Source organism: Oryctolagus cuniculus, chromosome 9 (genome assembly GCF_051225735.1).
Source record: "Oryctolagus cuniculus isolate XC-2025 breed Fujian yellow rabbit chromosome 9, ASM5122573v1, whole genome shotgun sequence".
NCBI lineage: Eukaryota > Metazoa > Chordata > Mammalia > Lagomorpha > Leporidae > Oryctolagus > Oryctolagus cuniculus.
This window is the reverse complement of record NC_142875.1, coordinates 132,946,142-132,972,934: the sequence shown is the minus strand read 5'-3', so window position 1 is coordinate 132,972,934 and position 26,793 is coordinate 132,946,142. Positions and strand designations below refer to the sequence as shown.

Here is a 26,793-nt window from a genome sequence, read left to right as displayed (position 1 = left end):
ACCAACATTCTTCACATTTCAAATCCACATCCATCTTAGACATGCCCAGAAAAGAACAAAATGCCCAATGAGACCACCAAGAGGGCCTTTCAAAGTTCTCTCTGAAAAAACGGCTGAAAAGGCAACACCAACTTTCCCTCCATCACGTGAGAAGGATCGTGCGTGTGCCCGGTGTATCTGTTCCATAGCACGCGACTAACCTCGGATTTGGATCCCAAGCCGTCCTTGTCTTCCGTCTTTTCAGTGTCAAGTTCTCTTGATGATCACATTATCTATAGACTGAGACACCCCACGACCTCTAAGTCATTACTGCTGCGTGCTCCCAGTGGGGAAAAATCAGATAGATGGCCGGGGTAAGCAGGCCTGACCTTCTACCCAGAAGACTGAGGTTATGCTAAAAGCATCTTTTCTGGGCCGGCGCCGCGACTCACTAGGCTAATCCTCCGCCTAGCGGCGCCGGCACACCGGGTTCTAGTCCCGGTCGGGGCGCCGGAGTCTGTCCCGGTTGCCCCTCTTCCAGGCCAGCTCTCTGCTGTGGCCCGGGAGTGCAGTGGAGGATGGCCCAAGTGCTTGGGCCCTGCACCCCATGGGAGACCAGGAAAAGCACCTGGCTCCTGGCTCCTGCCATCGGATCAGCGCAGTGCGCCGGCCGCGGCGGCCATTGGAGGGTGAACCAACGGCAAAGGAAGACCTTTCTCTCTGTCTCTCTCTCTCACTGTCCACTCTGCCTGTCAAAAAAAAAAAAAAAATTAAAAGCATCTTTTCCTTAAATGAGGGCTCAGACACTCTGAGAGGACAGCAGACATTTTAATGCAGCGCCAGAATGCGTCAACCCTTACCCAAACCCATGATTATTAAAAAAATAGTTTCCGGGCCGGCGCCGCGGCTCACTAGGCTAATCCTCTGCCTTGTGGCACCGGCACACCGGGTTCTAGTCCCCGTCGGGGCACCAGATTCTGTCCCGGTTGCCCCTCTTCCAGGCCAGCTCTCTGCTGTGGCCAGGGAGTGCAGTGGAGGATGGCCCACGTGCTTGGGTCCTGCACCCCATGGGAGACCAGGAGAAGCACCTGGCTCCTGCCATCGGATCAGCGTGGTGTGCCGGCCGCAGCACACTGGCCGCAGCACACCGGCCGCGGCGGCCATTGGAGGGTGAACCAACGGCAAAGGAAGACCTTTCTCTCTGTCTCTCTCTCTCTGTCCACTCTGCCTGTCAAAAAAAAAAAATAAATAAATAAAAAATAAAAAAAATAGTTTCCGGTTTTACATGCTTTAATTTTTTGGTTCTCACGAAATACTTCAAGTACATACGAAGACAGAGACTGCGCCACATCCCAAGTCTGGAAACAAGACTCCCGTAACAAGCTCCATTCAGTTCTAACCGCTGGCTCCACTTGCTTCGTCTTTAACTGTCCCCAATCAGTTCTGTAGTTGACATTCTCCACATTTCAAATTCTAAACCTTAGCCTGCTGTAAAAATCTACTGATCCCAATGATGAACCCCAGGGGATTCCAAAACCCGCCCACAGACAGTCCGCACACCTGCGCTGTGCCCTGCACTGTTCACGAAGTCACACAACAAACACAGCCCCTCTCCCTGCATCACCACCGCTACTCAGTTACCAAACACAAAGGAGAGCTATGTCACGAATTCAGTTTTTTTTAGAAAAAAAATGTAAAGATATCCTGACTGCAGGGGGCTACTTTTAGAAAATCAGCAGAGCCATGCAGTGACAAACTCATTATTTTCTGTCATTAGTGTTATCTCAAGTGGAGACGTGTGAGGAACAGTGAGGTCCCTCCGCGGGAGCAACAGAGGAAATGCACACTATGAGAGCACCAGGGTGCAATTCTGACTGCTCACAAGGTCAGGCAGGAGTCTTTCTTTTCAGTAACACAGTAGCAGCACCTTGCCTCGCCTCCCCTCGCCTCGTGGTGGGTGTAACGGAGTCTGGGGGAGAATTTCCATGGGGCCAATACACCTGGATGCTTCCTCCTTGGCTGAAAACGTTGCACATGACCATTTTTAAGCTCAAGGAATGGAATGTATCAGTAACGTGCAGGTAAGATGACCTTCGTTACATGATGCTGCTACATAAAAAGGACAGGGAGTCTTACATTAATTCATGGGCAACTGAGTTACTCACCTGCATCTGCCACAATCTCAATGTCCATAAGCCTTTAGTTTATGTTTTCAAAATGAAGAGTACTAGCTTGGCAAGTCAGAGACCACACGGAGTTCGGCACCTGTGGTCTTTATTTTGACAGGCAGAGTGGACAGTAAGAGAGACAGAGAGAAAGGTCTTCCTTTGCCGTTGGTTCACTCTCCAATGGCCGCCGCAGCCGGCGCACCACACTGATCCGAAGCCAGGAGCCAGGAGCCAGGTGCTTCTCCTGGTCTCCCATGCAGGTGCAGGGCCCAAACACTTGGGCCATTCTCCACTGCACTCCCAGGCCACAGCAGAGGGCTGGCCTGGAAGAGGGGCAACCGGGACAGAATCCGGCGCCCCGACCGGGACTAGAACCTGGTGTGCTGGTGCCGCAGGCAGAGGATTAGCCTAGTGAGCTGCAGCACCGGCCTTATGGTCTTTGTTTAATGGACAACTTGCCCTTACCCCAACTCTGCTAGGCCCAAACACCTGCTGGAGAACAGAATATGAAAAGCCAGTCTTTGTCAAACTGTGGTCCAAAGAACTGGCCGCAGCAAAGAGCTGTATGAAAGATCTCACTTTCGAAATGTGGATTTCACAGCTTTGGTATTTTTGATAGGAAACACATTTGACCCTTTTGCATTAAGAAATGTTAAAAACAGCTCCAAGGATTATTCTCAGATATTCCACACAAATCAGTTCAGCAGCAGGATTCTGAAATAAGGCAGAAAGTGACCTAGCGCAACTCTAAGCTTTCCTTCAAGGTCAGCTTTCTCCGAACCTTATCAGAAATCTAGATGAAAAACACACACAAAACTGGCACTTCGATTTCTGTGGATTTACGTGCCAAAGAAATGGAATTTATAATCCTGGTAAATGACAGAGTTCCTGATAAAAATATCAAAACAGAGAGCTCAAACTAAGCTGATTAGCTAGAAAAAGTAGCCCTCTGGATTAAATTCACTTCTGAAATTACAACAAGGCATCAAGCAACCACTCGGGCCAACACAGTGCTTTAAGTTTTTGTTTCTGGCTTACAGTATTGTGCAGCATAGTTCTCGCACCTGCCTCTGTCATGTCTTGAAGTGTCTGTTCACCTCCGTACGAGTAGAGCTGCAGTAAAGGCCACAGCAGAGCCAAGGTGGTGTCTGGCCCCACTTGTGTTGACCGACTCGGTCCCACGATCAGGAGCTACAGACGCCAAGACTTCCACACGACACAAGTGTGAGTGCGCACTTCCAGACTGCTGGTCCTGCTCAGGGGCAGGGCGCGGTCTCCCGTGGCCGTGCGTGCAGGACTGTGGCACAGATGCATCCCGGGAGCAGTGCAGCCCCTGCCTCCCTCCACCCGCTCTGCTCCCAGCCACGTACACTCGCATTTCTAAGTCTGCTTTTGACCAGGAGCGAATCTGCCTTTATTTTCTGCTTTCTCTTCTTCTCTTTCCTCCTCAGTAGGCTTCAAACAGACATCTTCAGTGCTACTTTTTCTTATTATAAAATCATATATTGAATAAAAATAACATACACATAAAAACTGTGCACACTTATTGGGTACCATAACACTTTGTTGCATGTGTGCATTGTGTAACATCCAATCGCCTCTCTGATGTGCACACTCCCATGCAGTGGCGATGTTACACACAAATGCTCCTCAGGCTGACCCTGAACTTGCAGTACAGGGTACACGGCAGGGCTCCCTCCGTGCAGTGTTCAGCCATGCTCTCCCCAGCATGAGAGCCAAAACAAAAATGTGCGTCCGAGCTGCCCGTCACTGCTGTCACCATCGGCACCAACAGCAGCCGCAGCACTGACGGCACAGACTGGAGCAGCAACCCCACCGTGCCTCTTCACCAGGGTGTGTGTCACCACCTGACGTACCACGTGCCTCCTGGTTGGCTGCTCTCCTGCCATCTTGCCCCCACTACAACGCATGCTACTAAGCGCAGGGGACGTGGTTTGCTGTCATGACACCAGGGCACCAGAGCGGTGTGTGAGCAAAAACAGTGGGAATGAGTGAGTTAGGTGTAGTTTCCTAGTCTTGCAATGTAAAGAGTAGTGTTTTTATTATAGAATTTCTGGGATTTTTTGCAACTTGGGTTATGAATTCTTTAATAGGGAGGGGAGATTCTTTATGGCTAATCTATGCAAACACAACTTGCATCACCAATGACTCCTACCCTGAGTTACATATGAGATAAAGCCTTTTATTTCTTAGATGCTTTTCTCTCTCCTATATTCTCTCCTTCATTCTTCACCTGTATGTACCAGAATAAACACACTAGAACTACTCACATAATGGATTTAAAAGGCAAAAAGTTGCCGAAGGTGTAAATTTTTCCCACTGGATGCCAGACAGACAGACAGACAGTGTCTGTATCCTCCAACACAGTATCAAACAACACCAACTGCCCAGCAACATCTCCGCCAGCGTCACATCTATCAGGTAACAAAGTTACTGCACAGGCAGCAGCGATTACGTCTGAACCCAGGCCCCGTCACATGCCGTGAGGTCATGCCAACGTTCTCTGCTACTGTTTCTTCCTTTAGAGAAAGGACGGCAACACTTCCTAGTGTGTAGTTTGGGTTTTTTTTAATGATTTATTTATTACTCATTTGAAAAGCAGAGTGATGAGACACATGTATTTCTACCTGCCAATTCTCCTTCCAAACAACCACAGCAGCCAGCTGAAGTGGGGAGTCAGGAACTCCATCTGGGTCTCTCATGGTGGGGCGGCGTGCAGAGACCCTGGTACGTGGGCCATCGTCTGCTGCCTCCCAGGGGCAGGAAGTCAGGTCATAGTCGTAGAGTAGGACTAAAGAACATAACGCACCAAAAGCATTAACACAGGCACACGGTTTAGGAACAAGTGCTGGCTTCTGATGTTACTGTCAAGTTCACAAACCAAGATGTGCAACATACTTGCAGTTTTTCTACAAGAAGGATCTCATGCATATGAAGACAAATGAGCAAATAAAATGTGGTGCAAAGCAACCATGGTTGATTCCCAATGTCAAATACTTTGTCCAGCTGGAGCAAAGACAAAACCATTCAATATAAACAGAAGTAAAACACAATTGAAAATCGTCGTCTCTTAGCAGCTCCCTCACTAAACCCCAGGTTACCAGCCGCCCTGCCTCCCTCCTCCTTCTGTGGCCACTTGGTCTCCTACGTGTTTATGGTCCACACGTTTGTGTCCACTCAAAATTCATGGATGGAGCCCAGTCGCCACGGCAAGGTGCGAGAAGGGAGGTGAGCTCATGGGGCAGTGTTCTCCCGAGTGGCCCGGCACCACCTGAGGACACAGTGTCAAGTCCACAGTCGGCAGCGTGGAAAGGGGCCTCCACAGAACCCCACCTGGCAAGCGCCCTGCTCTCGGATATCCTGACCCCCAGAACTGGGACCCAGTGTACGGCGTTTTGTTACAGCAGCCCGAAGAGACCAGGCCACACGGCTCTGCTGTTACATCACAGCTGTCTCCCGCCTTTCACAGCCACAGAGCTCACGGCTCCATCTTCTGCCTGCCCCGGGGCAGGGCATAACCACTGCCCAGCTCAGCATCCCAAACACCTGCGGGCCCTCCGACTCCGCCCTCTCCCCCTCCTAGTCTATGAATCCTTGTATTCCACAGCTTGTCATCTAGCAATCAATTTGACCTCCTCACTCTTCTCTCTGACACAGCGAGGCAGCTGCACGACCACGATTCCTGACCGGACTACACGTGTTTCTCGCAGGGGCTGCGTGTAAGGGGCTCAAAACACACTTGAAGCATTCAAGTCCCGTTTGTTGAACATTCAAATGAATGAAGACACAATCCCACTGATAAAATGTATTCAAGCAGCCTTTTATTTCCTACATCTACACTTTTTTTTTTTAAACCAAGAAGCAATCTTAAATATCCTCCTTTGTATTATGACACATCACCCAAATTAGACTCTGGAACACCAGGGGCTTAGAAAGTGTTAAATAGAGTTCTATCCTTTACAGTGCTTTTTTGGGCAGTAAATTCTATTTTAGTTTTCAAACACATTTATTTTAGAATATCACCAAAAATTGCTTCTGCGTGACTAAGAAAGTAAAACGAGTAATTTAATTGGGAAGATTATCTTTACATTTTTGGCTGTCAATTCGTATTTTTTAAACTGTATTTCTGGAGGGACTATGACTCCATTGAGCATGTGAGATGATTAAAAGGCACTCTCCACACATGTTGCCAAGTTACTACGGACTAAAGCAGCTTCCTTGACCTCCCTCCCCAAAGCATACAGTCAGGCGAAACTTAAACTAATACTTAACTTCTCTACAGAGAAATCTCCAATTGTTCAACTGCTCTTCAAACACCCAAACTCCCTGCCAAGGCTGAGAGAGCAACCCACTGGCCACAGGCACCCTGGCTAGATCTGTCATCCTGGCATCACTGTTGACACTGATATCCATGTATTACACTAATATGTAACATTCATGTGTTATATTCCTACATGCATTGTCTGGGCGACAAGTAAGGTTGCTCTGAGGATGTCAATGATGTGGCCCCACTGAGCAGCCCACTGTGTGCGGTACTCTTGGCCCACCACACCTGCCACACTCAGCTCTCGTCTCCAGACCTTCCCATAATTCTCTCCTGTAGTACGATGGCTCCTTCCACACCCACAGAGCCAGGTGCCACCAATCACTCATCCAGACGCCACCGCCGCAGGGCCAGCTGCCTGTGCAGTGTGGTCTTGGAGCACTGGGACCTGCTCGCTTCAGTGTGGTCTTACTGTCTCCGTCTTTAGCACACTTCCTACTTCCAGGACTTGCCAAGATGGCTGGCACAGAATATTGCTAAATGAGCATGGGTACAAGGATCTCTCTGGTTTGCCATACGCTTTTACAGAGATTGTGTAAAATGTTAGTATTTACATAATGATCTACAAAGCCATGACTCAAAGATTTCCGCCAGTGTAACTGTTGAGAACTTCAAGTTTTAAGTCCGTCTGACTCAAACCCTAGCCCTGTGATTCATCAGCCATGCCACCTTGAGTGCCTTCCTAGTCTCCACAAGCTTTGGTATTTAACACCTACCCCGCGGGATTTGTGGGGAATTAAGTATTACACATGAAAAAATGTAGGGTGATGCCTGCACTGTGCCAGTAAAAGTCGTGTGTCACCTCTGAGCCTCCAGGCAGCACAGACAGCACTGATTTCTACTCATTTTGTCTCAGCTCCAAGTTCTAATTCCAAACAATCTCAGGTCTTGCTCTCCCACACACTCATCTCTTCTTACACACTCAATATTCAGTTTTCTTTCAAAACGAACCTGAGATCTAATTCACATGCACAATGTAAACCGTTTTAAGTCTGTGAGTTGCACTCCAGTGATCTCCTCCACAGCCGACGTCCGAGACGTCCGAGACATCCCCAGCACCCCAGCAAGCTCCTTCAGGTCCTGCGCGGCGACTCCTCCGGCACCTTCTCCACCTTCTCCAGCGGGAGGCTATCGCTGGTTTGCTTTCTGTTGTCACACAGATTGTCCTGGTTTCTGCCCAACTCCTAAGAAAACCAGAACGTTTATGTTTTCCTTCTTTGACTCAGGACTACACTTCCTGTGCCCACAAATGGTTCAATCCTGCTGATTGTTCTCTTGTTTGTTTTTAGTTTCTTTTGCAGAAAGGCAGAGAGAAGCGAGCTCCCCTCTGATGCTGGTTCACTCCTAACATGCACTCCGCAGTCAGGTCTGAGCCAAGCCAAGACCAGGAACCCAACAGCCAATCTGGTTTCCCATGGTGATACCCGGAGCCCAGCACTTGGCCACCCCTTTTTGCTTTCCAGGGTGCTCATCCGCAGGAAGCTACATCAGAAGAGGAGCAAGGATTGAAACCCATGTGAGGCGACAGTGTCCCGGGCAGCATCTTCAACACCGCACCAAACACCCGCCCCTAGTCTGTGTATCGCATGGTACAGCACCACACGGATGCGCCAACATTTATTTACCCATTTGCCTGCAAGTGGGCATTTCGGTCACTTTCAGATTTTTCAGTTTCCATACTGCGCCTCTATTAGTGCTGTCAAATCTCTTCAGTAAATACCTAGGAAGGGAATTATGGTTCACACCATAAGGGATATTTAACTTTCTACGTCACTGCCAAAAACTGCCAGAGAATGGACGGCATTGCTCATTTTAATGCAATGCTCTGTTGCTCTTGACTCTAAGTTGACCACACAGGCAGGTGTGAACGCCCTCTCACAGAGCAGCACAGGTATGACAAGCAGCAGGATGCTGGCCGAGGTCGTGGCACTGGTAGTCTCTGTTCTAAAAACAGCAATCCAGAGACATCAGCTCTCAAGACTGAGTTTTGGATGGAAGTGAGCAGACGAGGCCATGAACTCTAACACTGTTTTTCAAATCTCACACCTGTGTCCCACTGACAATCATGTGTTCATTTATGTTACACAGTAAGAATGGAGCAGAAGTAGAAAACAGTGACCAAAAAATGTTTGGTGCATCTTGGGTGGCCAGAATAACATGTGTGAACAGCTCAGTCAAGAGTAAGCACAGCAAGTGTGGAAGTCAACCTCCCACTCTCTCCACAGTTTTCTACATCTGCAAGGATTTTACAAACATTTAGTCTAAATAGAACATTCTCTCACTGAAATTTCTGTCCTATAACTATGCATGCTGGGGCAAAGTGTGGGAGAGTTTCGTTAATTCCCCATAGAACCTGATAGAGAAACCACACACACACACACACATACCCCCTTGACCGTGGACGAAGAAAAGGCTTGGTGACCAAATGAAACGCTCCCCTTCTACCTCCCCACTGTCTTCTGCTCCTAGCCTCCGGCACAGCAAGTCAGCCGACCTCATCGACAAGTGCGCAGTCTGAAGCTCACGGGCAGGCCAGCTGCAGAGCTCCGCTGAGTGACAGGCCCTCCTTGCTCTGCTCCTTGTGTGACGAAGGCTGAAAGCTCTGGGCATTGGCGTGGGTACGACACAGTCACTGCTGTCACTCGCCCCGCCCTCGGGCTCCTCTCAGCCGCAGACCGACAAGCCCACAGCACTTGGTTCAGTGCACCGTATCTCAAGGCACCTTTTTTCATGCATGTGGGTATATTCATGCAGTCAATCCTAAATACCCCTCTTTACATCTGATTCTGCGTGCAAGTGTGTGTGTGTGTGTGCGCGCACACATGTGTGTGGGTAACACTGACTACATGACCATTCTGTTTGACGACAGCCAACAAGTTCATATTTTACAGCAGTTTAAAACAAATACTGGGGCCGGCGCTGCTGCTCACTAGGCTAATCCTCCACCTTGCGGCGCCAGCACACCGGGTTCTAGTCCCGGTCGGGGCGCCGGATTCTGTCCCGGTTGCCCCTCTTCCAGGCCAGCTCTCTGCTGTGGCCAGGGAGTGCAGTGGAGGATGGCCCAAGTGCTTGGGCCCTGCACCCCATGGAGACCAGGAGAAGCACCTGGCTCCTGCCATCGGATCAGCACGGTGTGCCGGCTGCGGCGGCCATTGGAGGGTGAACCAACGGCAAAGGAAGACCTTTCTCTCTCTCACTGTCCACTCTGTCAAAAAACAAACAAACAAACCAAATACTGGGCCATCAGAAACGGCTACTCAATCTGCCCAAGTTCAATGCTTGTGTTGTTCAGATCAAAACCACGCGACCTCAGTGCTTTCTGATTGGCAAACGTTGCTCTATAATTGGGGTATGGTCACTGATGACACATTTTTCTAGGGACAATTCCCTTGTGCTAGTTATCTGTGCTCTAATTTATTTTTAAAATTATATTTGATGGGAGCCCGTTCTGTGGTACAGCAGGATAAGCCTCCACCTGAGGCACTGTCATCCCACATGGGCACTGGTTCCAGTCCCGGCTGCTCCACTTCCAGTCGAGCTCTCTGCTATGGCCGTTTGGGGAGTAAACCAGCAGATGGAAAACCTGGTGGTGCCTCCCTCTCTTTCTCTGTAAGCATCTCTCAAATGAATAAATAAAATCTCTCAAAGATTATTTTACAATTCCATTATTAATTCAAGGTGTCTTTCATATGTATGTATTTTTAATAAGATTTATTTATTTGAAAGAGCTACACAGACAGAGAAGGAGAGACAGAGGGACAGAGAGAGAGAGAGAGACAGAAAGAGAATGTGCTTCCTTCTGCTGGTTCACTCCCCAGTTGGCCGCAATGGATGGAGCTGCACCAATCCAAAGCCAGGAGCCAGGAGCCTCCTCCAGGTCTCCCACGCAGGTGCAGGGCCCAAGGACTCGGGCATATCAGAGATGCTGGATTGGAAGCAGAGCAGCCAGGACTCAAACCAGCGTCCATAAGGAATGTTGGCACTGCAGGCAGTGGCCCCATCCACTACGCCACAGCACCAGCCCCATGTGTATTTTTTTTTTACAATTAATACCACTTCCAAGAATGCTGGGAGATTGGCTCCCAGATGTTTGCATTTTGGTTAATTGCTGTGTGTATATGAAATACTCTGGCTCTCACAGTCAACGTCAAGGACCACGCCGTAATCATTAACATAAACGACCCGTGCGCTTCCTCATGACAGCTTCTCATAATGATTAATTGCTGTCATCCTGAGCTCTCAATTTCACGCAGGCTTTCCCAAGCAGGGACACAAAATTTCAGCTCCTTCACCAGACTCAGTCATTCCACGCTATGGATACATTTTGTTTCCAAGCAATGAAAATGTTGCTTCTCCTGCCATTTGCAGCCCAGTCTCCACAAGCAGCAACTCGCTGGAAGTCACAGAATCTACGGCACACATGCACAGTGCTGGCATTCACTGCAGCCCAAGCAGTCTGGATTCCTTATTGAAAGCCTTGCTTACACGATTCAGGTTTCCACACAGCGTCCTGCACTTAGGTTACACCCTGACTCCCTTGCACTCAGGACAGCACCTCCAGGAGCGAATCCGTAATTGCCACAGATGGATTTGCTGAAGCAAAACGGACCAGTAATTAGGGAAGCGCAGTCGCTAACTCTCCAGGCAGCATCACCGTCAACATCCAAGAAGTGAACCTGCAGCAAGCGGCCTCGCTCCCACCACCGCATCCGGCCTGGGCAGCTCTGTGTCATCCGGGACTGCCCCAGCCCCGGCACGGCTCCTCGCACATCTGCCAGAGCCCCCTGTGGCTGAAATGCCTGTGACCAGGCGGGCATCCTGCTCATCTGGATTTGAACCTAAACCTGCTACAAGCGTGGCTTAAACCTCAACCTTCTAAACTCCATGTCCATTTCCAAAACCAGCATTCCAAGTAAATTAGATACACTGAGCGTAAGGCACGTTCAAAATCCTGAAAATCTTATTTTTCCAATGAAAGATATTATATGTATCTTTAAAGGGGGGGGGGGAATCAGTGGATGCTTCTTTAAACAATTCTGTTCCATAGAATTACTTTGGATCCTCCATCCAAGTTTACTGTTCCATATGCATAACAATCAGTGTACCCAGAGTGAGCTTACCTGTTGATAAAATAATTCATGTATCCCTTCATCCATTCAGCAAGTTTGAATGGAAAGCCTACCAGGAGGCCACACTCTTCTGAGTCCCAGAGTAGGAGCGAACAAAACAGGACAAGCTCCTGTGCTCAGAACACATCCGCTCTCAGTAGGGAAACAGCACCAACAGTCCGTGGGTGACCGGGAAGTCCACGAAGACGCTAACAGGACAGTGCACGACCAGCAGGCTCGAGAGTGCTGTGGTACAGGCTGGGAATGCCATTTCACACAGAATTAATCAAAGACCACCTCCGGGATCAAGGCTAGCAGAGCTAGTGCTATGGCGTAGCCGGTAAAGCCGCTGCCTGCAGTGCTGGCATCCCACGCGGACGCCAGTTCTAGTCCTGGCTGCTCCTCTTCTGATCCAGCTCTCTGCTATGGCCTGGGAAAGCAGTAGAAGACGGCTCAAGTGCTTGGGCCCCTGCACCTGTGTGGGAGACCCGGAAGAAGCTCCTGGCTCCTGGCTTCCGATCAGCCCAGCTCCAGCCACTGCAACCATTTGAGGAGTGACTCAGGGAAGGAAGACCGCTGTCTTTCTCTCTTTGTCTTTCTCTAACTCTCTGCCTTTCAAGCAAACAAGAAAATCTTTAAAAAAAAAAAAAAAAAAAAAGGCTAGTATTAAGTCTGTGTCAACTCAAAGGCGCATCTAGGCCAAGGCCTTCCAGGGGGAGGGGCCAGCAGGTGCAAAGCTTTGAGGCAGACACCAGCTCCACCTATTGCAAGAACAGGGAGGGTTCTCTTCGGTCAGGGCAAAGCAAGCAAAGTGGGAGGGGCAGGAGACGAGAGCAGAGAGGCAGGAAGGGGTCAGCTCCTGTAGGCTGACGGGCAAGGGATGAGCCTGGACCGCACTGAGCCCAACGGGAGCTCACTGAAGAGTGCCAGGCGGCGCTGGTGGGGCCAGGAGGGTCCCGGGGCTGCAGCACAACAGGGAGGAGGGAGGCGACTTGGGAGGCGGCCGCCTGCCCCAGGGAGAGAGCCGCAGCTCAGAGCACATGGTGGTGCAGACCCCCACGCGGGAGTGGGGAGCACACACAGGACTGCAGGGGTCTGACCCAGCATCTGGAAAGAAATGGAGGGATGCCTGGGACAGCAGTGAGAACTCAATAATTTCTTTGAGGACAGAAATCTGAAGAACCTTCCAGATGTCCAATTGGAAGCATGCAAAGAGCCGATGGACACAGGACAGGATCAGAACTGTGATCAAATGCTGGGGGCGTTGGGGCTCCTCCAGGCTTGGGCCTGGCTGAGATCACTTGGAACAGGCAAGACATGCAGGATGTTCCAGGGCTTACCCCCTATACACAATCAGAGACTGGGAGTGAGAAGGCAGCGGCGGTGTCCGAGTGAACATCTTAGCTACGCCTGTCAGGAGCAGGAGGCGCTTTCTTTAGCTAAGTTCAAGTTCGTGTGAACTCCTGTACTGCACGTAACATGTCATGAACAGAAAACCCTGTCCACTGCTGGGAATGGCCAGGCCATGTGACCCCACGGAAATGAACAAGTACTGTATCTTCAACACATATTAAGAAAAATTGGGGGCTGGCGCTGTGGCGCAGCAGGTAAAGCTTCTGCCTACAGTGCTGGCATCCCATATTGGTGACAGTTCGAAACCCGGCTCCTCCATTTCCAATCCAGCTCTCTGCTATGGCCTGGGAAAGCAGTAGAAGATGGCCAAAGTCCTTGGGTCCCTGAACCCACATGGGAGACCCAGAAGAAGCTCCTGGCTTTGGATCAGCGCAGATCCGGCCATTGCAGTTAACTGGGGAGTGAACCAGCGGATGGAAGACCTCTCTCTCTCTTTCTCTCTCTCCCTCTCTCTGCCTTTCCTCTCTCTGTGTAACTCTTTCAAATAAATAAATCTTTTAAAAAGAAAGAAAGAAAAATCACTCCAAATTAGAGTATGAGAGGTAAGTTTCCCTTGTTATTGTAAATACAAAATGAGTTTAATAAATCCATGTGGTTTTAAATGGGAACTAAGCAAAAACTGTCAGATGCATCCAGGAGCTGTCAGATTTGCTCACTGTTAACTTTTACTTTTCAACTGGCTGCTTCATCATAATCTTGGTACAGTTCATGAGAGGTGGTCAGAGACTTGCAATATTCTAAAATCAGTATTTTCCATGTTTCCTTTATTTATATAAGCTGAACAACTTTCATGTATTTCACACATACAAATTTAGAAGCATGTGACACATCCCACCCTCCCTTCTCCTTCCTTCCTTATTCTTTTTACAGTAACACACTTTAAGTTTATTTATAATAAGTTTAAACCTCCACTAAGAATTCAACAAATAACAAGACAGAGCTGAAACAATAATCAAATCTCAAAATGTCAAAATGTCAATTTCGCTCATACACTTTTTTTTACTCTATTAGTATTTTCCATGTTGACCCAAAGACTGCACTAATTTTTCCAACTGCAATTATTCACAGTGGTAACTGAACAATTAACCAACAGAAAAGAATTTAGCACTGTTGATAATGAAAATATCAACATTTAGTACCCATTTAAATGGTCAGAACTGAAGATATTTCATCTGACCTTGACTCCTTTTTCTTGCTCTGCTTTCACTCCACGCAGTTTGCTCGAGCTTTCCAGAACATTCTGTGGGCAGGGAAAACAGACGGAAGAATGAAGGGCAAAACTCTTCCTTCTACACTCAAAGACCTGCAAGGATTTCTGTTCTGTTTTGCTGTTAACTGATAGTAAGTGCACGTTTATGAGGTTAACACGATGTTAGGACACGCCTGCAGCGCAGAATGATTCAATGAGTGTAATGAGCATATACGCCACTTTTAAAACCCATCACTTCTCAGAGTGCTGACCTACTAGTAACAGGACAGAGCGGATGGCAAAGGAAAGCCCCAAAGAACCTCATCCTGCACCGCACGTGACACAAGCGCTTACAGCCAACAGGGACTGCCCTTGGGCGGAAATGAGGGGCCAGACACCCACTCAGAGAACAACTCCAACACCGCTGTCCCCGGACCACGTCCAGGAGGTGCAGAAGCTGGAGGGCTCTGGGCCCACGGCTGCCTCTGTGAGTAAGGGGCACCAGTGGACCCGACCATCATGTCCAAGTCGCTAACACAACAGACCGCACCCCAGCTCACGAGAGTAAAACGCAGCTGCTGCTCAAGCCCACACACGTGAGTCACATCGCTCATCTCAACCAGATGCAAACAGGAAGCAGGTTCTAAGAACCACAGCTCCAGCTGGGCTCCGCGGTGGGGCCTGGACCGCCTTCAGAGTGGCCCACACTGCCAGCAGTCTCGATGGGCCCCATCAAGCGCTCAGGGACCCCAACACAGGAGTGAATACTATCGGTCCTGTCAACATTAATCTTTTTTTTAAATTTATTTATTTATTTTTGACAGGCAGAGTGGACAGTGAGAGAGAGAGAGAGAGAAAGGTCTTCCTTTTGCCGTTGGTTCACCCTCCAATGGCCGCTGCGGCCGGCACACCGCGCTGATCCGATGGCAGGAGCCAGGTACTTATCCAGGTCTCCCATGGTGCAGGGCCCAAGCACTTGGGCCATCCTCCACTGCACTCCCTGGCCACAGCAGAGAGCTGGACTGGAAGAGGAGCAACCGGGACAGAATCTGGCGCCCCGACTGGGACTAGAACCCGGTGTGCCGGCGCCGCAAGGCGGAGGATTAGCCTAGTGAGCTGCGGCGCTGGCCAACATTAATCTTAACACACATAAGCTGTTCCAAACCCACCAAGGGTTTAGAAGAGAAACAGAAAAGAACCTTCTGGAACTCCCATACATCCCCTGCTTGATACAAAGTGCTTTCTTTCCTAGTGCATCATTTAATCCTCAGAGCAACCTGGTGAGAGGTCAATTATCAGCATGTAAGAGAGGAGGAAGCTGACCCAGCCGAGGTAAGTAACTTGGGAAGCTACCAGGCTTAATTTTTTCACAGCATTCATTCTCCACGACTTTGTCAAGACCCTATGCGTTTGGGAGAACCAAGCACAATTCAAGCCAATCTGACCACAAAGTCCCTGACTCCTACTGATTTTTAAGGCAGTTTGCCTTTCTATCTTTCAAGAGTATCTCATTTAAACCTTTTCAACAAATTCAAACTCTAGATACACAACACAATCAACAAACAAGCCAAGCTCATCACAGCTGCAGATCTTACTCCTTCATGGCTTCGACCCACACAAAACAAAGACAAGGACTACAGGAGCTGGGGCCATGGGGTCAGGGCACAGACGCTGCACAGTCCATGACCTGTGCAGAGGTGTTAGGTCTGAATGTCGGCATGAATCCCAAAGTCCTGGTCCACAAGGTGATGACAGCATAAGGCGGGGTTTGGGGAGGTGCTGAGGCGGAGGGCTCTGCCCTTATCACAGTGCTTATGAAGGACATCCCATGGAGCCAGCGGCCCCCTCCCACGGGCCAGGACCCAGGCGGAAGCCCTGTCCGGGAGGAAGTGGTCCTCGCAGGTCACCCAGTTGGGCAACACCTTCACCTTGAACTGCTCGGCCCCCAGAACTGAGACACAACCATCGCCTGCTCAAAGCCACTGAGCTATGACAGCACCTGTGGAGATGAAGGCAACAGGGCCCGAGCTCCACTCACGGTGCCGACGCTTTGCCGTGTTCACTGTAACCAAGCCCACCTGACAGCCACGGCAGCAAGCACAGGGCGGAACGTGAAATGCACACAGCACACCTCGCCACGTGCCCAGCCAGGCGCCCGGCCACCTGTGTCGGTGAATCATCCTGCCCACCCGCCAAGCTGGCCATGCGCCCCTCTGGCTTCTTCTCACACGCACACACTAGCATTCCTCAACCAGGGAAAAGGGGCTTCCGTGTGGATGAGGCACTATCCAGTGTCTTGCTTCTGAAAACATGGAAGCTCAGCTCTCTGCAAGGTTCTGGGTTTTCTAAATTATTTTCAAAATCCAAAACCGCACAACTCTCTTCACTGCTGCAGCCCTTCCAGTCCCCCTGCTGCCCAGCGCCTCAGCGTAAAATGGCACCAGGAGAGAGGCTTTGGGCTTCATCTAAGAACTCAAATTCTTGCAAAAGGTTTACTTTCATGTTTCTTTTCTCAGCCCTGTAACCCCACAGCACATGGTACATTTTACCTAGTAGGTGCTCAGTTAATTTCTACTATATGAACTGCGAACAGTGGACAAGGCATGAAATGTCCCATTTTAAAATGAGAGGAAAGGAACAGGTGATAGATTTATGTCCTGGAGCATTAAATTAAAGCTACCTATGCCAGCGGCAACAAAAAAATAAAAATTTTCAGTGGAGACATTTACGTGAATTCCTACGGCCATAAACATAGTCAAGCTATTTGCCCTGAACACATCCATATGTGGTGACCTTGATTCTACCAGATGGTCAGGCAGAAAATGCAGAGAGATTTCTTTCTCGAGTACTATAAATCATTCTTCCATCCCCCTCAGGTGTCTCTCCAATGCACATTCCATCCACCTGCAACGTCTTCCCCTCTATCTCGTCCCAAGACGTGCCTGTGCAGGTCCCACGACCAGGGAGGGACCAGGCTAAGAAGCTGGTGTTGCCTAACTGTGTTCTCATTTGTATGCTTCATTCTCCCAGTGATGCACGTTAGCTGCATGGATTCTACGCCTTCTTGGAATTGTTTTCGTTACCTGGGCTATTTATTTTAAATGTGACATGGGTATGCATTTGAAAGGTTGTCACTTGTCCACCTTCACAGCATAATGCAGTATTTTAGCATTCCACTTTTTCGGTGTTTCTCTTGCAATAAAAAATAAAGTACACAAAGAGCCAAAAAGAAAATAAAAACAAAGTTTGCCTGTACATGTAAGAAAAACCCAAACATCCATTGCCTTCACTGTCCACCCCATATTCCACTGGCTACAATGAAATTCTGTCAAAATGCTGGGAAGAAAAAAATAAAATCTGGTTAAATTATTTTACTGCAGTGTTGCTCAGAAAAATACACACACACACACACACACACACACAAAACCGCTGGGCTGCTGATTCCCTGGATGGACAAAGCTACCACTTCCTTAGGGGCCCAGTGCCCAACCAGCTCCAGCCTGCATTACCGTCACCTGCAGCCCTCCAACAGCCATCTAACTGGCCTGTTTGTCTTCATCTCTATCCTAAGTTCTACACTGCACCAGCATTCGTTATGTTCCCCTTCTAGAACAGAAGTAAAGAATGCTTTCCTGCCAAGGGCCACTGGGGTATGTTTAACGTCATTCCTGAGCCACACAGAATCATCAAATTGAAGACGAGCCTGGGGCTGGCGCTGTGGCATAGCAGGTGCAGCTGCTGCCTGCAGAGCTGGCATCTCATATGGCACTGGTTCCAGTCCCGGCTGCTCCACTTCCTGTCCTGGTCTCTGCTATGGCCTGGGAAAGCAGTAGAAGATGGCCCAACCTCTTCACCACCTTTCACTCTGGGGGTTCAGAAAAATACGCGTTAACTGAAGACTGAAAAAAAGTTCAACTGAAGAGTTTATTTTCTCTAGGATTAATTTAATTCCAGAAATGGCTAAGAGCCTGCATTACACAGTTGGATCTAACCCTCCGTTTGATGAGACTTTCCCAATTGAATAACGGGGAAATGAACGTCATACACTTGAGAAGCAGCTGTAGAACTGAAAGACGGGCTTCACACCGCTTGTTTACGCTCCTATGTATTTCTGGAGCGCCTACTGTATACAAAGCTTCCCGTTTCTCCGTATTTGTGCATTTCATCAGAGGCTGCCAAGTGCTGACTCTATGCCCAAAGGCCACTGAGACCATGTGTGCACACGGATCGCCCTACAGAATTTTTAAATATTGTAAACCAACATCTAAAACTTGAGATTTCTACCTCTCTGCAAACAAAGCCAAACAAACAAATGAAATTACAACAGCTTGACTTCTACCAATTCTGGGCCCATAAACAACACTTGAACTACGTATGGAGCTGCGCTTCTTCTCTACCGTGCCCCTAGCTGCCCCATCTGTAGCTTCTGTCACAATTCCAACTGCAGGAATTCAGAGGAGTGATGCTCTTCCCATGTCTGCTGAAGGTAAAGGAGATCGCAGGTCCTAACACTTGCTAAAGTCACTCTGGGAAACAGAGTTCCATTACCTACAGCAGGCCAGTCGTTAGCACAGAGGGAGTAAAGGGAAAACATCAGGATACCTGACCACGCAAGTGCTTTCCAAAGGTGCTCACGCATGGGCTCTCAAGGAGTCCACTAAGCAAGGAGCAAGGTGCTCACCAAGGTGGACACTCCGCAAGGGCCAGCACTGCTGTCCACTGGGTCCTAACCAGACCCAGGCACCTTCTCCTCACTCTCCCAGTCAGCTTCATCGCCTCGTTATGAACCAAATACGAAAGGTTCAGAAGCTACATCAGTCTCTCAAGTGCTGGCAAACTCGAAGCCCTGGTCACACAGCCCACAGTCACCCCGTGTGCATCCAAGAGTAGCCCATGGAAAACAGCCAAACAGTCCTGTCCACTCAGGCACAGCGTGGAGAGTCGAGGGCAGCACAGTGCTGTGCCTCCCTCCATACTGTGTTGGGCCCCAGGACAGGGAGGCTCCAAGGACACCAATTCACACCTTGGTCAGGACAGCACCAGTTCAGTGACAGTATAGTGTACATAGACAACACCTCATCAAAACCTCGGACTTCACGTGTGCACACACGCCTCTTAGCACGTAGCTCCCAAACACATTTGCAATGTAACCAGGTTTGCTGCCGCAGATGGCGTTCTGCAACACATCCGACGTGTTTCTCTAAATAAAGCCGTTTTGAAACAGTCAAAATGTTGATGCCTATGTTAAAGAAATAATAAGTTCTCAAATAGACTTATTAAAATTGACTAAATTCAGCTAAAACAGCACCACTGCATTCCAAAAATGTCTCCATACAATGACCCTGCCTTTTTCAAAATAATGTCAACGTAAGACTTTTCAGTTGGCTGTCACAGAATCATAGATTTTTCAGCACTAGAAATGACCGAAACGCAAGACCCAATCCAACAATTACAAGTGAAAAACAAGGAAACCCCGGCTCAGAACATGTGAGAACTGCCCATCGTCCAGCAGCAAAGCCAAGGGCGAGGTCGGGGCGAGCACGGGTTCGGGCTCCTCCATCAGCTCTATTGAAAAAAAATAAACGAATACAATTCTGAAACAAGAAGAAGCTCGATGTAATTTCTGATACAGTCTAAGAAGAGATGCGGTATGTCACAGCACGCCCTCGAGGGAGGGGAAAAGCCATCCCTCTGCAGTAATCATTCGTCCTGGGAAACCTATTTGCATGCCACCTCTCTCCTGAGTTAAATTGATCGGCAAGTTAGCCATCTTGTCTTGCAGGGCGTTTGCTATTTTACCTCTCAGAGCAAGTCCAATCTCCTCCGCAATAAACAGTGTCACCAGGAAATTAGGCAACGTAAATGCCAACAAATGAGTTTTTAATGTAGATGACATGAAGGCATTTTCAACACACATACATTTTCCCCACTAAAGATCCTGAATAATGCAATTGAGAAATGCATAAAGCCCATTAATGAGAACACAGCAGTCTTATTGCTCAAGGCTTTATCGAGTCCAAATTAGCTCCTAACGTCCTGTAACTGCTCACTTCCCATCAGCGTTTCCCGTTAGAGGAACCTGCCACTCCTGGAGGCAGTGGGAGGCTCCACAATGGATGTCTTTGTGATGGCTCCCTCTTATCTTTTCTGAAAATACACACATGCACACCTACACACCCCAGTCAACCACGGGGGAGGTAACAGGAATTACTTAAATTAATCCTACCCTGGCAGAAATCAACACTGCAAAGAAAAAACAAAGAGTGCTCTGCTATTTTTAACATGCCTACATACAGACCTTCTTGTCTCCTGGGTATTAAACATCAGCTGTGCATTAATATCAAAGAACTACCTTGTTTGTAACTTACAAATAAAACAAGGTGCAAGAGCTGGTAAAGAAAGATAAAATCCAGGAGCCGGCACTGTAGCTTAGCAGGTTAACCCTCGGCCTGCAGTGCAGGCATCCCATATGGGCGCCGGTTCGGGTCCCGACTGCTTCTCTTCCAATCCAGCTCTCTGCTGTGGCCTGGAAAAGCAGCAGCAGGTAGCTCATCTGCTTGGGCTCCTGCACCCAAGTGGGAGACGTGGAAAGAAGCTCCTGGCTTTGGATTGGCCCAGCTATAGCTGTTGTGATTTGGGGAGTAAATCAATGGATGCAGGACCTCTGCCTCTCTCTAACTCTGTTTCCCAAAAAACATAAATCTTTAAAAAAGAAGAAAAGAAAGACATTCACTATTTCCAAGAGGCCCAAGTAGGATGTGGTTTCTCTCACTCTGCTCTATGCTACCCGTATTCAGCTTGCAGCGATCACTAGTGACACTTTCTGCAGGTCACGTGCCAATGGAACACAGTGGAAACACAGCTAACCCAGGAAAGCAGCAATCTGCAAACCGTAACTACGTCCTCTGATGCACACTGCACAACTTTTATCCAGAAGACACACTTCCTGACCCGTGCCTTCCTCAGGACAACTAATTTCACCATAGCTCCGCTGCCTGGACAGGGGCTGAGAATTGGGGTCAAAGAAGCCGCAAGTGATAGGATCATAGCTGTCTAGCAGCTAATATTAGATGGTGGCAGAACGCCCCCTCACTGTGCATAGGATGTACCACTCCTCAACCAGAGTAGCAGGAGCACATAGACTCCCCCACACAACCTGAAACAGGGGCGTTCTCAGACCACACAGGGACACCCTCCCAGCAGCAACACCCACTATGTCCCAACGCATTCATCAGCACTGGGATTTCTGGCATCCTGGAGAAACACGGGTGGTTTCAAAATTCAGTTCCCTTCGGTTACTGGGAACTTCCTGACACAGCAACAGAGACCAGGCCACAAAAAAATCTCTAAGAGCCCCCTACGCACATGTGCAGCCATCAGCAGCCGGATCCCCAGCGCTCCCCGCATGGAAAGAGAGGCCATCGCTCCAGTGAGGAAGATGGACAGCATCCTTGACCTTGCCTAGCAACCCAGTGAGGACAGGCTGCTGACAGATGCACGTTTCTCAGGCCTGGAGCCCGGAGAGTCGCAAGGATTCCCAGTACCAATGCAAGCAGGTGATGCATGAACAATCCCGCAGAGCACAGCTCAGAGCGGCCCCCGGTTTTCTTCGATAATCGCATGAAATGACAGGACAGCAGCAGCAGAAGGGCCTCCGCTCCCAGGCTCTCGGCACAGAAACAGAACCAGGCAAGGTAGCGGTCAGCCTCGGTGAACGCGGCCTGCTCCAGGCAGCACCAGTTCTACCGACAACCCACACTGACCCCTCACGGGCACGGGAAATGCAGAGAACAGGCTGCCGCCCAGAAAGCACGGTCAGAAAAACAGGCAGGTGGGAATGCCGACTGTCATCGGCCAGCTTTGGTTAGGAGATTTCTGAGGAACCCTGTCCTGGTGCCTCATGGTTCATTCCTATCCACGACCTTTCCATTCTTTCATCACGTGGGTTTTGTGCATCTGCTGTAATGTTAACAGCAGGTGCACACCCCACACAGTCCACCACGGTGCCATCACCTGCCTCGGGTTATTGGTGGGAGCCTTAGACAAGACAAGGTTTCATCAGGGTGATTAATGCAACAAGGACGGTAATTACAAAGCCCTGTATAACACACATTGACTGAGGCAATAGGTTTCCTTCCAGCTCGGGGAGCAAAACGATATTGTTGTAAAGAAGGACTTCCAGTACTCGGAGCCTCGATTTTCAGACCGAGAGCAGACGACGTTGGGATGCAGGTGGGTGAAGCCAATGCCCGTGATGCCAGCATGCCCCTATGAGTACCACTTCCAGTGCTGGCTCCTGCACTTTTTTTTTTTTTTTTAGAAAACATTTAATAAATATAAATTTCCAAAGTACAACTTTTGGATTACAGCAGTTTTTCCCCTCTTAACCACTCTCCCACCCACAACCATCCCATCTCCCGCTCCCTCTCCCATCCCATTCTTCATCAAGATTCATTTGCAATTATCTTTATATACAGAAGATCAACTTACACAAACTAAGTAAAGATTTTAACAGACTGCACCCACACAGACACACAAAGGATAGAGTACTATTTGAGTAGTAGTTCTACCATTAATTCACATACTGCAACACATTAAGGACAGAGATCCTACATGGGGAGCAAGTGCACAGTGACTCGTGTTGTTGATTTAACAATTGACACTCTTATTTATGATGTCAGTAATCACTTGAGGCTCCTGTCATGAGCTGCCAAGGCTATGGAAGCCTCTTGAGTTCACAAACTCTGACTTCATTTAAACAAGGCCATAGTCAAAGTGGAAGTTCTCTCCTCCCTTCAGAGAAAGGTACCTCCTTCTTTTATGGCCCCTTCTTTCCGCTGGGATCTCACTCACAGAGATCTTTCATTTAGGTCATCGTTTTTGCCACAGTGTCTTGGCTTTGCATGCCTGAAAAGCTCTCGTGGGCTTTTTAGCCAGCTGCAAATGCCTTAAGGGCTGCTTCTGAGGCCAGAGTGCTATTTAGGACATCTGCTATTCTCTGAGGCTACTGTGTATCCCTCTCCCCATGTTGGATTGTTCTCTCCTTTTTAAATCTATCAGTATTAGCAAACACTAGTCTTGTTTATGTGATCCCTTTGACACGTAATCCTATCTTTATGATCAATTATGAACTTAAACTGATCATTTTAACAAGTAAGATGGCACTGGTACATGCCAACTTAATGGAATTTGGAGTCCCATGCAGGTTTCTAGCTCTACCATTAGGTTAAGTCCGATACAGCTACCTGCTAATGCACCCAGCAAAGTAGTGGAAGATGGCCTGAGTGCTTGGGTCCCTGCCACCCATAAAGGAATTGAACTCAACAGCTTCTCAGAGCTCCAGGCTTCTCTCGCTTTGGCCTAACTAGGGCCTGGCTGTCACAGTCATCTGGAGTGAACCAGGACACGAATGATCTCTTTCAAATAAATAACAAAATTTTTAAAAAATAACTCCCTGGCAAGAATTCTGCTGCTCCTTTACGTGCAGTCAGAGGTTGAGCAAGTCGCCTCCTTTCGTTTTCTGAACACTGACTCTCTCAGCCCATGCTCAGCGAGGCTCTAAGGCACCTGGTCTCCCAGACGATGACTGCTCGAGGAAGCAGCTGTCAATCTCAACCCTGCTTTCCGCTGAAGAACACTCACGCTTCCTCGTGTCAATCACATTACAACAGTCTGATTCACAACTCTGAACAGACAGCTTTTTCATGTAGGGAGACGACAGAGCACCCCGGGGCCTCCCCCCCGTTAACACGGGAACCTGCTGCTCACTCCTCCTGTGACAAAAGGCCTCCCAAGGCCAAGAGCAGAGTGAAACAGACTATCCATATAACACCAACGCTGTTCTGAACTCTGAACACTCGCAAGTTCTCACAGCAGTACAGAAATGTGTCTGCAGTCCACAAGCCCGACTTTTGTCCCAACATTTAAGTCAAATTAACCTTCACCCTCACGAGACCCTCACGGATTGCCCTCCGTGCTGTATGATAATGGCGATGACATAAATGGTGATGGAGAGCTGAATGGACAGCACTGTCCGACATGTCACGGCACTGTCCCAACACATCTTTGCTGCGTCAAGACGCAGGGCGCAGTCCTGCCGGCGCCACGTCCACTCACTCTGAGTGACTGCTCCTATCTGCTTCCCTGCTGGCATCGTCTCAGAGACCTTTTATGATTTAACGTCAGCGAAATATACTGGCAGACAACCCTCCAAAAGCTCCCATGCTTTGTCTTCTAACACACGCTTGTGACATGCCTACGTGCGCACACAGCGGCACACGTAAATGCATGTGACCTCGTGTGTGGAAGTGTGTGTAGACTTTTCACTTTTTTTTAGTTAAGACACTGTTTTTGTTTTTCCCTTCCATCTCTACTTTTGGCCGCTGTGTTCAATGCCACATTTCACACAGGAAAGAAGTGAGCTATCACTTATTAAACATCATGGAGCACACGTGTCAGGCGCACATGGTCAGACCATGATCCTGGTGACAGGGAGATCCCAGCCAGACAGGCCATTTGCAAATTCTGAATCGGTCCTGACAGAATGGAGAAAAGCAACGGGGTTATTTGGAAATACTGGAGACTCTGCTCTTCGATCTGAGACAAACAGACGGAAGCTCACGGTAAATCTGAAACGCTGCTGACCACCGCTTGTCTCAGCACGGTCCCGAGACATCAACTGACACACAGCACATTTCAATCCAGTATTTTCCTTATTTCACCCCCCATCTGTGAAACATAACCTGACATTAGCATGGCTAGCCATTCTAAACGTGTAGGTTTCTCTAAATGTTTTGACCCAGTCTACAAGCCTGCCTAAGGAAAAGTTACCTAAGACACACACCCCTACCTGCCGCTGGGGGTCTTTGCAGCTGTCAGCACAAACACAAGACACCAGGCAGAAATGAGCAGAAATACCGAATGGAGATCATTCAAGAGGGCGGTGTGGCACCAGAAAGTGAAAAAGAAGGCTACGGACAAGCCTCAGAGAAAAAAAAAAAATTGAAAGGCACAAAGAACAAGACAGAGAAAGAGAGGGAGGGAGGGAGGGAGGGAGGGGGAGAGAGAGAGAGAATCTTTCATCCACTGGTCCACCCCCAAAATGCCTGCGTTGGCCAGAAGCCAGCAGCTCTATCAGGGTCTCCCGTGTGAATGGCAGGGACGCAACTACTTGAGCTTCTTTTTCCGCCTTCCCAGGCACAGTAGTGGGGAGCCTGATCCGAAGTGCAGCAGCTGGGACTTGCACCAGTGCTCTGAGAGGGGATGCTGGCATCACCAACAGCCAGTAGACCTCTGGCCCCACAACACTGGCCCATACAGGACAGCCTTTCAAGAGTAAACTCTTGTCCTGACGGATGATGTACAGTGTAATACTTTATCCACTTAAGTTTTTTTTTTTTTGTTCTAGTACTATTGGTTGAACTCTGCAGTTAACAATTATTCTTAGGTGTTTAAATTTAACTGAAAAGTGATCTCTGTTAAATATAAAAGTGGGAATAAGAGAGGGAGGAGATGTACAATTTGGGACATGCTCAATCAGACTTGCCCCAAATGGTGGAGTTAGAAACGTGCCAGGGGATTCCAATGCAATCCCATGAGGGTGGCATGAACCAATGCCATCTCACTAGTCCAAGTGATCAATTTCAGTTCACAATTCATCACACTGATAGGTCTAAGAGTCAAAGGGATCACACAAACAAGACTAGTGTCTGTGAATACTAACTTATAAAATAAAAAAGGGAGAGAACGATCCATCATGGGAAGCAGGATACACAGCAGACTCATAGAATGGCAGATGTCCTAAACAGCACTCTGGCCTCAGAATCAGCACTTAAGGCATTCGGATCTGGCTGAAGAGCCCATGAGAGTATTTTAGGCATGGAAAGCCAAGACACTCTGGGGAAAAAAAAAAAAAAAAAAAACACCCTAAATGAAAGATCTCTGCAAGTGAGATCCCAGTGGAAAGAACGGGGCCATCAAAGAAGGAGGTACCTTTTTCTGAAGGGAGGAGAGAACTTCCACTTTGACTATGACCCTGTTGGAATAAGATTGAAGTCGGCGAACTCGAAAGGCTTCCATAGCCTTGGCAGCTCATGACTAGAGCCTAGGGAGATTACTGACGCCATAAACAAGAGTGTCAAATTGTTAAGTCAACAACAGGAGTCACTGTGTACTCACTTCTCATGTGGGATCTGTCCTTAATGTGTTGTCCAATGTGAAGTAATGCTATAACTAGTACTGAAACAGTATTTTACACTTTGTGTTTCTGTGTGGGTGCAAACTGATGAAATCTTCACTTAATATATACTAAATCGATCTTCTGTATATAAAGATAATTGAAAATGAATCTTGATGTGAATGGAATGGGAGAGGGAGCGGGAGATGGGAGGGGTGTGAGTGGGAGGGAAATTATGGTGGGGGGGAAGCCATTGTAATCCATAAACTGTACTTTGGAAATTTATATTTACTAAATTAAAAAAAAGGAAAAAAAAATAAATAGTTCAGCATAAAAAAAAAAAAAAACCAGAGTAAACTCTGTGACCCAAAAAGCACCAGCCTCCAGGCATGTAAAGGCAGCATCTAACCAGGTGG

At 48.5% G+C, this 26,793-nt stretch overlaps 1 protein-coding gene across 2 annotated transcripts in view; it reads right to left on the bottom strand.

Moving 5' to 3' along the window:
• The window catches only part of PDZRN4 (PDZ domain containing ring finger 4), a 357,880-nt gene that overhangs the window by 305,987 nt on the left and 25,100 nt on the right, over window positions 1-26,793 (bottom strand). Inside the window, exon 4 of one of the 2 annotated variants that reach the window (XM_089304029.1) lies at window positions 14,191-14,253. The exons of the other annotated variant lie outside the window; for it this stretch is intronic. Within the exon in view, the coding sequence (XP_089160155.1) occupies window positions 14,191-14,253 (63 nt within the window). The remainder of the gene's footprint in view (window positions 1-14,190; window positions 14,254-26,793) is intronic. 2 annotated transcript variants of the gene reach the window in all.